Raw genomic sequence first — 15498 nt, 5'->3', positions numbered from 1 at the left:
CCTAACCCTATCCGTCCCTTCTAGTGACTAATGCTAACCGTCCCTCCTGGTGCCTAACCCTAACCGTCCCTTCTAGTGACTAATGGTGGCCATACACGGTGCGATTTGTAATCGGATCTGATGTCACATACGATTTCCCTTGAAAATTCTTCCCTTCAGATTCTGTACGATAGGTGTTTAAAATGCAACGATTCCATATAAGACCATATGATTTGATCTGTAGTACACTATTTAAAATCCATCAAGGGACATCACAGATCCTACATCGGATCGCAGTTTAACAAAAGTACATACGATGTGTGTCACATCATACACGATCGGTTGAGGTCTCTCTGCAAAACCATCTGATCTGCAATCCAACTAGAGGACGGCGGGGACGCCCATTGGGGTCGCAGAACACACAAAAAACACCTATTTTCATACCCTCCAACATTTCCCAGTAAGAACCCGGTACATGGGGGGCGTGGCCACAGATAAAGGGGCATGGTCACGGGTAAAGGGGCGTGTCCATGGGGGCTGGAGGCATCGGGCGCTGGCTAGTTTAGAACTTGCAGTAATATACTGCATGTTCTGTATGTATACCGGCGCTGGCAGTCAGAGCAGAGAAGCACGGAGGTCGGCTGTCACTCAGCAGCGCTGCGGGAGTCCTGTGTCCCAACAGCGCTGCTTAACAAATCTGGTGAGTGTACCAACCCGGTACAAAACGGTACAGCCCCGTTTCCCGGTACAGACCATTAGAAAACCGTATGGTACCGGCTAAAACGGTATAGTTGGAGGGTATGTATTTTCATACGATTGGTCTCTACAACCCGTCGAAACTGTCCATATTGGGTAAAAAATCGTACTGTGTGTGGGCACCTTTACCCTCCCTCCTGGTGCCTAACCCTAACCGTTGGGGTAAGTGCCTAACCTAATCCTCCAGTAAGTGCCTAACAGTACACAGTATAAGTCAATTCTTCTCAACAGTGACATAATATAACCTATACAGTAGCAATACAGACATTACTATAGCTATACTGTCCTCAATATGCGGCAGCGGCCATTTTCCTGTGGTCTTCCAGGCATTGTAATGGTGTCACCAATGTATAGCTCAGCTTACACCACGTGACGCTCTTACGCTGCAGAGGGGACGTGCACACGCAGTATCCCAGGCGCCACGTTGGAATCTGGAGAGCGGATGTAACGCCTCCAGGCTCTATAAGTACATCCGGGGCTGTGACCTGGGCTGAGGTAATATCTGTGTGTAATAATGTTATTATTCTCAGCGGGGGGAGGTGTGAGAGGGGGTTATTATAACGGGGGATACCCAGCGTCCCCTGTGTATAATGCCGGCGTTATTATCATTATTATATAGGGGGAGAGGTCTGTATAGTGATATATAATGAGGAATACGCTCCCAGCACACACTGTGTATGTGATATTATATAGGGGGAGGTGGTCTGTATAGTGATATATAATGAGGGGTAAGCCCACAGCACACACATTGTGTATGTGATATTATTATATAGGGGGAGAGGTCTGTATAGTGATATATAATGAGGAATAAGCTCCCAGCACACACACTGTGTATGTGATATTATTATATAGGGGGAGGGGTCTGTATAGTGATATATAATGAGGAATAAGCTCCCAGCACACACATTGTGTGTGTGATATTATTATATAGGGGGAGGGGTCTGTATAGTGATATATAATGAGAAATAAGCTCCCAGCACACACTGTATGTGATATTATTATATAGGGGGAGAGGTCTGTATAGTGATATATAATGAGGAATACGCTCCCAGCACACACTGTGTATGTGATATTATTATATAGGGGGAGGTGGTCTGTATAGTGATATATAATAAGGAATGAGCTCCCAGCACACACACTGTGTATGTGATATTATTATATAGGGGGAGGTTTCTGTATAGTGATATATAATGAGGAATAAGCTCCCAGCACACACACTGTGTATGTGATATTATTATATAGGGGGAGGGGTCTGTATAGTGATATAAAATGACGATTACACTCCCAGCACACACACTGTGTATGTGATATTATTATATAGGGGGAGGGGTCTGTATAGTGATATATAATGAGGAATAAGCTCCCAGCACACACTGTGTATGTGATATTATTATATAGGGGGAGCGGTCTGTATAGTGATATATAATGAGGAATAAGTTCCCAGCACACACACTGTGTATGTGATATTATTATATAGGGGGAGCGGTCTGTATAGTGATATATAATGAGAAATAAGCTCCCAGCACACACACTGTGTATGTGATATTATTATATAGGGGGAGCGGTCTGTATAGTGATATATAATCAGGAATAAGTTCCCAGCACACACATTGTGTATGTGATATTATTATATAGGGGGAGAGGTCTGTATAGTGATATATAATGAGGAATAAGCTCCCAGCACACACTGTGTATGTGATATTATATAGGGGGAGGGGTCTGTATAGTGATATATAATGAGGAATAAGCTCCCAGTACACACTGTGTATGTGATATTATTATATAGAGGAGGGGTCTGTATAGTGATATATAATGAGGAATAAGCTCCCAACTCACACACTATGTATGTGATATTATTATATAGGGGAAGAGGTCTGTATAATAATATAAAATGAGGAATAAGCTCCCAGCACACACACTGTGTATGTGATATTATTATATAGGAGGAGAGGTCTGTATAGTGATATATAATGAGGAATACGCTCCCAGCACACACACTGTGTATGTGATATTATATATTGGGAGGGGTCTGTATAGTGATATATAATGAGGAATAAGCTCCCAGCACACACACCGTGTATGTGATATTATTATATAGGGGGAGAGGTCTGTATAGTGATATAAAATGAGGAATACACTCCCAGCACACACACTGTGTATGTGATATTATTATATAGGGGGAGGGGCATGTATAGTGATATATAATGAGGAATAAGCTCCCAGCACACACACTGTGTATGTGATATTATATAGGGGGAGGGGTCTGTATAGTGATATATAATGAGAAATAAGCTCCCAGCACACACTGTGTATGTGATATTATTATATAGGGGGAGAGGTCTGTATAGTGATATATAATGAGGAATAAGCTCCCAGCACACACTGTGTATGTGATATTATTATATAGGGGGAGGGGCCTGTATAGTGGTATATAATGAGGAATAAGCTCTCAGCACACACACTGTGTATGTGATATTATATAGGGGGAGGGGTCTGTATAGTGATATAAAATGAGGAATACACTCCCAGCACACACACACTGTGTATGTGATATTATTATATAGGGGGAGGGGCATGTATAGTGATATATAATGAGGAATAAGCTCCCAGCACACACACTGTGTATGTGATATTATATAGGGGGAGGGGTCTGTATAGTGATATAAAATGAGGAATACACTCCCAGCACACACACTGTGTATGTGATATTATTATATAGGGGGAGGGGCCTGTATAGTGATGTATAATGAGGAATAATCTCCCAGCACACACTGTGTATGTGATATTATATAGGGAGAGGGGTCTGTATAGTGATATATAATGAGGCATACGCTCCCAGCACACACACTGTGTATGTGATATATAGTGGGAGGGGTCTGTATAGTGATGATATATAATGAGGAATACACTCCCAGCACACACACTTTGTATGTGATATTATTATATAGTGGGTAGGGGTCTGTATAGTGATATATAATGAGGAATAAGACCCCAGCATATACACTGTGTATGTGATATTATTATATAGGGGGAGGGGCTGTATAGTGATATTTAATGAGGAATAAGCTCCCAGCACACACACTGTGTATGTGATATTATTATATAGGGGGAGGGGTCTGTATAGTGATATATAATGAGGAATAAGCTCCCAGCACACACACTGTGTATGTGATATTATTATATAGGGGGAGAGGTCTGTATAGTGATATATAATGAGGAATAAGCTCCCAGCACACACACTGTGTATGTGATATTACTATATAGGGGGAGGGGTCTGTATAGTGATATATAATGAGGAAAAAGACCCCAGCACACACACGATGTATGTGATATTATTATATAGGGGGAGGAGTCTGTATAGTGATATATAATGAGGAATAAGCTCCCAGCACACACACGTTGTATGTGATATTATTATATAGGGGGAGGGGTCTGTATAGTGATATATAATGAGGAATAAGCTCCTAGCACACACACTGTGTATGTAATATTACTATATAGGGGGAGGGGTCTGTATAGTGATATATAATGAGGAATAAGCTCCCAGCACACATATTGTGTATGTGATATTACTATATAGGGGGAGGGGTCTGTATAGTGATATATAATGAGGAATAAGCTCCCAGCACACACACTGTGTATGTGATATCATTACATAGGGGGTCTGTATAGTGATATATAATGAGGAATAAGCTCCCAGCACACACACTGTGTATGTGATATTATTATATAGGGGGAGAGGTCTGTATAGTGATATATAATGAGAAATAAGCTCCCAGCGCACACACGTTGTATGTGATATTATTATATAGGGGGAGGGGTCTGTATAGTGATATATAATGAGGAATAAGCTCCTAGCACACACACTGTGTATGTGATATTACTATATAGGGGAGGGGTCTGTATGGTGATATATAATGAGGAATAAGCTCCCAGCACACACACTGTTTATGTTGTGTTAATATTTTATAGGGGGAGGAGTCTGTATAATGATATATATAATGAGGAATATGCTCCCAGGACACACAGTTTATTTAATATTTCTTCTTCAGGGTCCATAGGGCTACACAGGGGAGACAATGGGACGGTGGTGGTACTTGGGGAACCGGACACCAACAGCAAAGTTTTTTCTATCCCAGGATGCTTCGGTCCTTCCCCTTCCCCCTATACCCCGCCCACAGCCTAAAGACAACTCAGTTTCGTTGGTGTCCTTCAGGAGCTGGATCACCATTAGACAGTGGGACTGCTATAAGCAGCCGAAGCTTTATTTTATGATTTATTTTTATTTACATTTTTTTACTATAGAGCAAGCAGCGCTAGACAGTCCTCTGCACTGCTGCTCCATCACCCATCCGCCACGCCGCAACACCAGCCCTCAGGACCTAGCTAGCAGGGCTCCTCGGACCCCAAACTGCAGCCGGGCCTGAAGGAGACAGGTAAGGCGGGTCCCCGATTGTGAAGACCCGCGTCTATGTGTAGTTTTTCCTCCGGTCTCAGGAAACAGACCGGAGTCTCTGATGGGGACACCGGTTCATCCGGGACTCCACTAGACCACCAGGGCATAACCTATAATGGTGCAGGGGATAGCTAAGGCCATGGACCTGGTGGTTGATGTCAGCATAGGGGAGAAGGTCCTTTCCCTGCGGCCCCGCCCATCAGAGACTCACAACAGCCTCAGGTCTCCGGTAACGCTGGATCCGGTCTCTCTGTATCCCTCTTTCAGCAGCCAGGTTATACAGCGCTATTTCCTCCAAGCCACTGCACTCTGTGTAGTTGAATTTAGTGCCCACTGCAGTTATATTGTGTGCTCTGTATTGTATGTGACTTGTGCTAGCGCTGCTGTCTGTGCAGTTATATTGTGTGCTCTGTATTGTATGTGACTTGTGCTAGCGCTGCTGTCTGTGTAGTTATATTGTGTGCTCTGTATTGTACGTGACTTGTGCTAGCGCTGCTGTCTGTGCAGTTATATTGTGTGCTCTGTATTGTACGTGACTTGTGCTAGCGCTGCTGTCTGTGAAGTTATACTGTGTGCTCTGTATTGTACGTGACTTGTGCTAGCGCTGCTGTCTGTGCAGTTATATTGTGTGCTCTGTATTGTACGTGACTTGTGCTAGCGCTGCTGTCTGTGCAGTTATACTGTGTGCTCTGTATTGTACGTAACTTGTGCTAGCGCTGCTGTCTGTGTAGTTATATTGTGTGCTCTGTATTGTACGTGACTTGTGCCAGCGCTGCTGTCTGTGAAGTTATACTGTGTGCTCTGTATTGTACGTGACTTGTGCTAGCGCTGCTGTCTGTGCAGTTATACTGTGTGCTCTGTATTGTACGTGACTTGTGCTAGCGCTGCTGTCTGTGCAGTTATATTGTATACTCTGTATTGTATGTGACTTGTGCTAGCGCTGCTGTCTGTGCAGTTATATTGTGTGCTCTGTATTGTACGTGACTTGTGCTAGCGCTGCTGCCTGTGCAGTTATATTGTATGCTCTGTATTGTACGTGACTTGTGCTAGCGCTGCTGTCTGTGTAGTTATATTGTGTGCTCTGTATTGTACGTGACTTGTGCTAGCGCTGCTGTCTGTGCAGTTATATTGTGTGCTCTGTATTGTATGTGACTTGTGCTAGCGCTGCTGTCTGTGCAGTTATATTGTATACTCTGTATTGTATGTGACTTGTGCTAGCGCTGCTGTCTGTGCAGTTATATTGTGTGCTCTGTATTGTATGTGACTTGTGCTAGCGCTGCTGTCTGTTTTATTTTTCTTAACTGTCAGCTTATACCTTTCCCTTTCATTATAACCCTGGAATACTGAGGTATAGGGGGTTCACTGTACCTCACATCTATCTATTTGTGAGGGCTGTCACATACTGTATATGTGTTGCGCACTGCACTGTGCCATATTGTACATATATCTGTGTTGCTCACTGCACTGTGCCAGATTGTGTGCTACATTATCCTTGCAGCTATGTCTAGCAAAGGCAAGAATAACAATCGGCCTGCTGCTCCCACTCTGGTGTCCTGTAAGCCCTGTTTAGCAGGCTGAGCTTCAGAGGATCTCATTCAAGATGGTTTATGTGCATCTCGTAATACTGCACCTGGCCCATCAGCCCCTGCATGCTCTCCTCATGATCTGTTGTCTCAGGGTCCTTGTCTACAACCGGACCTGGTCCATCTGTCTTTAACGGCTTGGCTCTTGAGATATCCCTCCTAAGGCCTAAAGGGTTAAACCGGCCTTTGCCAGGATTTATCACCGAGTGTGGCATATATATTTCCAGTGGTGTGCTACTAGAAACTATGACCCTCAGGTTTTTAGGGTTTCTAGAATACATGCCTTTCTTCAAGCTGGATTGGATCTCGGACTCTGCCTAGCCTCTCTGAAAGTGCACGTCTCTGCTTCCAGTGCAGAATTTATTTTCTGCCGGATGTTCACACCTTCTTGCAGGGTGTTCTCCGTGTAGAACTTCCCTTTGTCCCTCCTGTGGCTCCGTGGGATTTGTCATTAAATCTACTCGCCATACAGAAACCTCTATTTGTACCCATGAATTCAGTACCCATGAAATGGCTCACTGCAAAGTCTCTTTTTCTTCTGGCTATGGCATCTGCCCGTAGGGTATCGGATTCAGGGTTGCTCTCCTGTCGCTCCCCATTTCTGATCTTATATCCGGACAGGACTGTTCTTCAAATGCGCCCAGGCTCCTTCCTAAGGTGGTCTCTCGTTTCCACCTCAATAAGGAAATTGTGGTTCCAGCCTTTCACTCACCAGATCTCTTGGCAGGTGAGGCCTCTTTGGATGTAGTCCGTGCTCTACGTGGACCGTACTAGCTCCATCAGGAAATCGGACTCGGTCAGCTAACACACAGACTCTGGTCAGATGGCTTTGCATGACCATCTCACAGGCTTACATGCAGACTGGCCTTCCTGTGCCGGTTACAGCATCTGCTCATTCTACTCGCTCTGTGGGTCCCTCGTGGCCCTCCCGCCGTGGCGTGTCTGCCGAACAACTATGCAAGCCGGCCACCTGGTCTTCTGTCCACACCTTTGTTAGGTTCTATGCCTTTGATGCATTTGCCTCTCAGGGTACTTCCTTTGGGCGCCGGGTTCTTCTCTCAGCTCAGGAGCGTCCCTGCTTTTGAACAACTGCTTTGGGACATCCCCATTGTCTCCCTCTGGAGCCCTATGAAGAAAGAGAGTTGAGAAGGGTAAGTTTTACCATAACTCTCCTTTTCTATTAATATAATGAATAGGGAAGGGTCTACATTGTAATGTACTAGGGCTAATTGAAAAGAAACTGCCTCTTCTGTCCCATAGGTAGACGTAGCAACACTATGCTGGTTATTGTGAAGCTCATACATCGATGTGTCTGAACTGTCTTAGTGTTCTTGGTTTGGTCACAGCGAGTGGAAGATCTTCATACGTTTCGTCATGGCGGATGAGGAAGGCGCTTCTGTGAGATTACATCTGAGATGTATGATTGAATTTTGTGTTAAACTTGTAAATAGCGGAAATGAAACTCATGAAATGTTACGGCAAGCATACGTTGGAGAAACAATTAGCCGTGCTGCAGTATTTCGGTGGTGGAAGCACTTCAAAGAGGGTAATACGCGAGTGACTGACGACACGCATTCTGGGAGACCACTCACAGAAGAGCAGATGCAACGTGCAAGAACACTGTTTGAATGTCGGAGAGGATACTCAATTTCCTGACATCGATTGTAACGTGTGACAAATCGTGGATTCGTTATTATGATCTGGAATCCAAACAACAGTCCAGTGTATGGAAACATTTCCGCTTTTTCCAAGTTTAACACAAAATTCAATTGCACATCTCTGACGTAATCTCACAGACACGTCTTCCTCATCGGCCATGACGAAACGTACGAAGATCTTCCACTCGCTTTGACAAGATAAAGAAGACTACAGCAGACCAACAGCAGGTTCTGACACATCAATGTATGAGCTTCATAATAACCAGCATAGCGGTGCCACGTCTACCTATTGGGCACGCTCATTACTTTTCCATCAGCCCTCGTATAATGAAGAATAAGCTCCCGTCATACACACAGTTTATGTGATATTATTATTATATGGAAGATGCATCTGTATAGTGATATATAAAGAGGAATTTATTCTGTGTTGATGATTATTCAGTTTTTATTTATTCCTAGAGAATAAAGCTATGAGAAGCCACAGAATCGTTTATTAGACTTCAAGTGAAAGTGAAACCGGTTCTGTATAAATCACTGATTCATGGAGGATGGACAAAGACAAGAGTGACAGAATATTACATCTCACCCTGGAGATCATCTACGTGCTGACTGGGGAGGTGAGGACTTATGGGAATGTCACAGTGACATCATACTTATCACTAGTAATAATACAGGGACATGACTGGGGAGGTGAGGACTTATGGGAATGTCACAGTGACATCATTCTTATCACTAGTAATAATACAGGGACATGACTGGGGAGGTGAGGGCTTCTGGGAGTGTCACAGTGATATCATTCTTATCACTAGTAATAATACAGGGACATGCCTGGGGAGGTGAGGGCTTCTGGGAGTGTCACAGTGACATCATTCTTATCGCTAGTAATAATACAGGGACATGACTGGGGAGGTTGAGGTCTTATGGGAGTGTCACAGTGACATCATTCTTATCGCTAGTAATAATACAGGGACATGACTGGGGAGGTGAGGGCTTATGGGAGTGTCACAGTGACATCATTATTATCACTAGTAATAATACAGGGACATGACTGGGGAGGTGAGGGCTTATGGCAATGTCACAGTGACATCATTCTTATCGCTAGTAATAATACAGGGACATGACTGAGGAGGTGAGGTCTTATGGGAATGTCACAGTGACATCATTCTTATCGCTAGTAATAATACAGGGACATGACTGGGGAGGTGAGGGCTTATGGGAATGTCACAGTGACATCATTCTTATCACTAGTAATAATACAGGGACATGACTGGGGAGGTGAGGACTTATGGGAGTGTCACAGTGACATCATTCTTATCACTAGTAATAATACAGGGACATGACTGGGGAGGTGAGGGCTTCTGGGAGTGTCACAGTGACATCATTCTTATCACTAGTAATAATACAGGGACATGACTGGGGAGGTGAGGGCTTATGGGAGTGTCACAGTGACATCATTCTTATCGCTAGTAATAATACAGGGACATGACTGAGGAGGTGAGGGCTTATGGGAGTGTCACAGTGACATCATTCTTATCGCTAGTAATAATACAGGGACATGACTGGGGAGGTGAGGGCTTATGGGGATGTCACAGTGACATCATTCTTATCGCTAGTAATAATACAGGGACATGACTGGGGAGGTGAGGGCTTATGGGAGTGTCACTGTGACGTCATTCTTATCACTAGTAATAATACAGGGACATGACTGGGGAGGTGAGGGCTTATGGGAGTGTCACAGTGACATCATACTTATCGCTAGTAATAATACAGGGACATGACTGGGGAGGTGAGGTCTTATGGGAGTGTCACTGTGACATCATTCTTATCACTAGTAATAATACAGGGACATGACTGGGGAGGTGAGGGCTTATGGGAGTGTCACAGTGATGTAATTCTTATCGCTAAACAAATATCAGTTCTGCAATCTGCATAGAAGTTGGGATATATTGCATTGCTCACCGTGCTCTGTTTTTTTTGTCTCTATTACACTGATGGCACTTTGGGATTTACAGCGTTTTCTGTATATTTAGTAAATTTTTCAGTTTAATGGTTTCCACTTTCCTGGTCTTTCTCTAGGTTAGGGTTAGGCACCCCTAAAGGAGGGTAAGGGGGGGGAGGGGGGTTAGGTAGTTTACTCACCTCCGTCGGGATCTCCGCTGTTCGGCCTGCTGGAGTCGGGATTTCGAACGCCGGGCTCTTCGTCCGGCGGTCATTCATACCGATCCCGTATAAAGCACTTATCTCATGCTATCTTCTGTAGGTCACCTGTTGTCAGCCCTCTATCTACTACAGGCCCCTCTATAAAATCATCTCGCTGTTCCCATTAATTTGATGAAAGCAGATAATAGACCTGTGGGCGCTGGCTCTAGATAGAGGACTCAGAACGATGGGCCCTATGGAGATGTCGGGAGAGGTGACCCCTTGTATTGCTGTCTTTCCCAATACACAGGATTACACAGCACTGATACAGAGATCTGGTGAGTGTGAGACACCCAGGAGCCATCCCCATATGTCAGGAGGACTGAGCAAGACCCAGAGCTCCATCACGGTGCCTCCACCTCACTCCCTGATACATGAGAGAGACAGTGACCAGAAGATCCTGGAACTCACCAACAAGATCATCCGGCTGGTGACGGGAGAGGTGACTGCTGGGAATGGGAGGTTATACAGTAACACCAGGGGATGTGTCTGGGTGATGACTGTGTCATTGTGTGTGTCAGGTTCCCATAAAGTCTCAGGAGGAGCCGGAGAATTCAGGTCACCAAGATCTGTATGAGGATGTGAGGATGGAGAATCACTGGCCCCTCTCATCACTGGGTAAGTGGGGACTTTCATTTACTGCAAATGGGGGAGCGGATTTGGGGATGACCTAGATAATCACATAGATATGTGTCCTTATTCACCATGCATTTTGCGCTAGATGATGAGACTTATAGAAAAAAAAGGAGAAATGGTGGAACCAGAGATCGTCAGTGAATCACTGACAGCTGACACAGGGGGATTCCTGCCTCACTAACCCCAAAAACCAAGGATAAAAAATAACTATGTGTCTGCCCCTAAGATCACTGAAACATGGGTGTCAGACAAAAGAGCTTTAGCTAGAAGTTATTTTATTCATATTCACAATGGCCACAATAAATCTAATATGAGAACTGCAGTTCCTAAAATCGACAATAAAAAGTTATATGACAAATAAAATACAGCACTGTTCATGACTACACCACCAGTATGACTACACCACCAATATGACTACACCACCAGTATGACTACACCACCAGTATGACTACACCACCAGTATGACTACACCACCAGTATTACTACACCACCAGTATTACTACACCACCAGAGGAAAATCTAGTGTAGCTCCCTATGGGAAAGAATAAATGAACTGACTGTGATTAATCAGGAATAGATAGTTCAGCATATAAGGGAACCCATAGAGGAGTACATGTAAAATTGAATACTTAGTTGCTCAAAATAGAAAATCACCAGCGTCTCTCTCCCAATTTGGGGAATGGCCGTGGATCCTCAGTGATGTTAAAATCACTCACCACTCAATTTAAGGCAGTCATGGGCATGGAGCAAAAATCCAGGCGGTAGGTATATAGAGTCGTCTATCCTGGGCAGAAATGCAGACCGCTGTAAGCAGGCTTCCTGTTAGGTAGTAGCCGGAGTGAATTCCGCGGCTGCTTGTCCTGCGTGAATCCACAGCAGTGTAGTGCAGATGATTGCAGAGGGCGAGCAGCCCAAGCGCCGTGCCGCAGCTGGTTAAAGGTTCCTGTAACAGGAGGGCCCAGACGGCAATGGAATCTGTGCACCTTGATCCCACACTCCAGTGTGTTCCGTGTCCCGGATAGAGACCCCCAACAGCGGCAGCAGAGAATTAGCTGGTGATAGACTGGTGGTTCAAAAGAACCGGAGCAGTTCAGTAAAAGTATAAGAACCTTGACGCGTTTCTCCTCTGTAACAGAGGTTTTTTCAAAAGGCAAGAGACTTGTGCCGCGTATCCACTAGACGATATGCTCCATTAGCGATGTCATCTAGCGTTTCCCCGGCAGTGGATGTTCTCAGTGTCATTACCGATATCGTTCAGTGACGTCACCCTCCCTCATCCCTGTACTTGCAGAACCTTACGGTATTGTCAGGTTGCCCTGCAAGTACGGGCGATGAAAGATGTCGTCAATGACCAGCTGGTCGTTGACGGCATATCCACTGGACGATATGGCAGACGATAAACGATATCGTTATCGTTCACAACGTCCAATATATGGTCTAGTACAGTGGTGTTAAACTCGGGCCCTCCAGCACAAATAGAGCTACACATCCCGGCATGCAGTGCCACCGTTTTGCTATTAGGGCATGCTAAAACTGTGGCAGGGCATGCTGGGATATGTAGTCCCACAACAGCTGAAGTGCCCGAGTTTGACACCACTGGAGTGGAATTAGATTGTGCGCTACGTATAGCCAGTTGCTGACTCTCTCACTTTAATGCCCCAGTCTCTTGCCTTTTTACTTAGATTAGCATCTTCTTGTGACATTGCTATTGCTCATAAATCCATTAGTGGCGTACAGGGTGTCACACATTGGGGCCCGGCACCCGTTATCACATCCTGCGGTGTCACCTCAAATGCCATATGTGTCCCCGCTGGGCTCCAGTGGCATCTCTGAGACCTGTGGCACTGATCTGTAACTTGCCGTTTTGCTGTTCTGCTTCATTGGCGCTGACATCTGGGACTGTATCACATGACCCACCCTGACAAACCAGTCTCCAGAAATTCCGGTCACATGATTCAGCCATCCTATCAGTTCCAAGGGCGCCTTTACTCAGTTCTTCCAATTTTGGTATTTCTGCTACTTCAGGTTCCTGATATCTGTCTCGACGTTACCAGTGGGAACATTTAACATTGGGAGGGTTAGGCTGCGGCAGGGGAGGGTTAGGGTTAGGCTACTGGGGGGGAGGGTTAGGGTTAGGCTGCGGGAGAGGAGGGTTAGGGTTAGGCTGCGGGGGGGAAGGGTTAGGCTGCTGCAGGGGAGGGTTAGGGTTAGGCTGCTGCAGGGGAGGGTTAGGCTGCTGCAGGGGAGGGTTAGGGTTAGGCTGCGGGGGAGGAGGGTTAGGCTGCGGGGGAGGAGGGTTAGGCTGCGGCAGGGGAGGGTTAGGGTTTTACTGCGGGAGGGGAGGGTTAGTGTTAGGCTGCGGCAGGGGATGGTTAGGATTAGGCTGCGGGGGGGAGGGTTAGGGTTAGGCTGCGGGAGGGTTAGGGTTAGGCTGCGGGAGAGGAGGGTTAGGGTTAGGCTGCGGGAGGGAATGGTTAGGGTTAGGCTGCGGCAGGGGAGGGCTAGGGAAAGGCTGCGGCAGGGGAGGGCTAGGGAAAGGCTGCGGCAGGGGAGGGCTAGGGAAAGGCTGCGGCAGGGGAGGGTTAGGCTGCGGCAGGGGAGGGCTAGGGAAAGGCTGCGGCAGGGGAGGGTTAGGCTGCGGCAGGGGAGGGTTAGGGTTAGGCTGCGGCAGGGGAGGGTGAGGGTTAGGCTGTGGGAGGGGAGGGTTAGGCTGCAGGAAGGGAGGGTTAGGCTGCTGTTTAGGCTGCAGGAAGGGGGGGTTAGGGTTAGGCTGCGGGAGGGGAGGGTTAGGTTTTGGCTGTGGAAGGGGAGGGTTAGGGTTAGTCTGCGGAGGTGGGGGAGGGAGCGGTTAGGGTTAGGCTGCGGTGGAGGGGAGCAGTTAGGGTTAGGCTGCGGCAGGGAAGGGTTAGGCTGCAGGGGTGGAGCATTTAGGGTTAGGCTGCAAGGGGGGAGCAGTTAGGGTTAGGCTGCGGCAGGGGAGGGTTAGGGTTAGGCTGTATGGGGAGGGAGCGGTTAGGGTTAGACTGCGAGGGGGGGGATGCAGTGAGGGTTAGGCTGCGGCAGGGGAGGGTTAGGCTGCAGGGAGGAGCGGTTAGGGTTAGGCTGCATGAGGAGGGAGTGGTTAGAGTTAGGCTGCGAGGGGGGGGATGCAGTGAGGGTTAGGCTGCAAGGGGGGAGTGGTTAGAGTTAGGCTTGCGGGGGGGGGGCAGTTAGGGTTAGGCTGTGGCAGGGGAGGGTTAGACGGCTGCAGGGGGGGTGGTTAGGGTTAGGCTGCATGGGGGGAGCGGTTAGGCTGCGGCAGGGGAGGCTGCGGGGGGGCATAGGCTGCGGGGGCGCAGTTCGGGTTAGGCTGCGGGGGGGGGGCAGTTCGGGTTAGGCTGCGGCAGGGGAGGGTTAGGCTGCAGGGGGGGTGGTTAGGGTTAGGCTGCATGGGGGGAGCGGTTAGGCTGCGGGGGGGCAGTTAGGGTTAGGCTGCGGGGGCGCAGTTTGGGTTAGGCTGCAGGGGGCAGTTCGGGTTAGGTTGCGGCAGGGGAGGGTTAGGTTTTGGCTGCAGGTGAGTTAGAATTAGTCTGCGGGGTTGGAGAAAGGAGCAGTTAGGGTTAGGCTGCAACAAAGGTTCTGTAGGTTACCTGCATGCATTGGGATTTCCACCATTGGGATTGCGCTACTGGGATTCTGACCACTGATATATATATAAAATATGCCAGGATTTACGATGAATAATTTACATGCTGATAGGTATAGCCTATTATTGTGTAATGAGATGACTAATGTGGGCCCTTTGAAGGTTTTTTGGATGCTGTAGTGCACCTTTTGGAGTTTATGCATGTGATGGTGGTGTGCTGGTCTCCTGGTGTAATCTTTTGGGGCACTTCAAGGTGCATTTTGTATTGTTTTGTGACCGTGCACCCTCCTTTGTCTAAATAAGGTGTGTGCGATTTACTTCTAAGATATGTATTTATATATATATATACATATATATATATATAAATATAATGTGTGTAAACAACAATGCAGTGGCACTCACAGGACTTGTAACTAATAATACTTGCGTTGTATTGTCACCTAACACAAACCAGTATCTCCGTGTATTCAACGTTTAATTTTATTGCTGAATTTTGTCAGGACAAAGATACAGTGCATCGTGCTTACCTTATATACAGAAGACAAGAACACAGAAAGCGGTAGTTTAATGGTGCATAACTTTTAATAATTATTGTTTAAGAGAAAA

The 15498-nt window shown here is 46.5% G+C and overlaps 1 protein-coding gene across 4 annotated transcripts in view; it reads left to right on the top strand.

The window, feature by feature from the left end:
• Nucleotides 1-1137: 1137 nt before the first annotated feature.
• LOC148506098 (uncharacterized) overlaps nucleotides 1138-15498 on the top strand; it is a 30543-nt gene continuing 16182 nt past the window's right edge. For 2 of the 4 annotated variants that reach the window (XM_088447278.1, XM_088447275.1), the window contains exons 1-4: nucleotides 1138-1230; nucleotides 8892-9049; nucleotides 10882-11073; nucleotides 11153-11249. In XM_088447278.1, coding sequence (XP_088303404.1) covers nucleotides 8981-9049; nucleotides 10882-11073; nucleotides 11153-11249 — 358 coding nt within the window. In that variant the 5' untranslated portion in view covers nucleotides 1138-1230; nucleotides 8892-8980. Of the gene's footprint in view, nucleotides 1231-1777; nucleotides 1798-7889; nucleotides 7926-8891; nucleotides 9050-10881; nucleotides 11074-11152; nucleotides 11250-15498 lie in introns of those variants that run through there. The other 2 variants (XM_088447277.1, XM_088447276.1) reach the window with 2 other exon arrangements.

Source organism: Taudactylus pleione, unplaced genomic scaffold (genome assembly GCF_031769625.1).
Source record: "Taudactylus pleione unplaced genomic scaffold, aTauple2 ptg000427l, whole genome shotgun sequence".
Classification (NCBI taxonomy): domain Eukaryota; kingdom Metazoa; phylum Chordata; class Amphibia; order Anura; family Myobatrachidae; genus Taudactylus; species Taudactylus pleione.
This window is presented reverse-complemented; position numbering and strand designations above follow the sequence as displayed.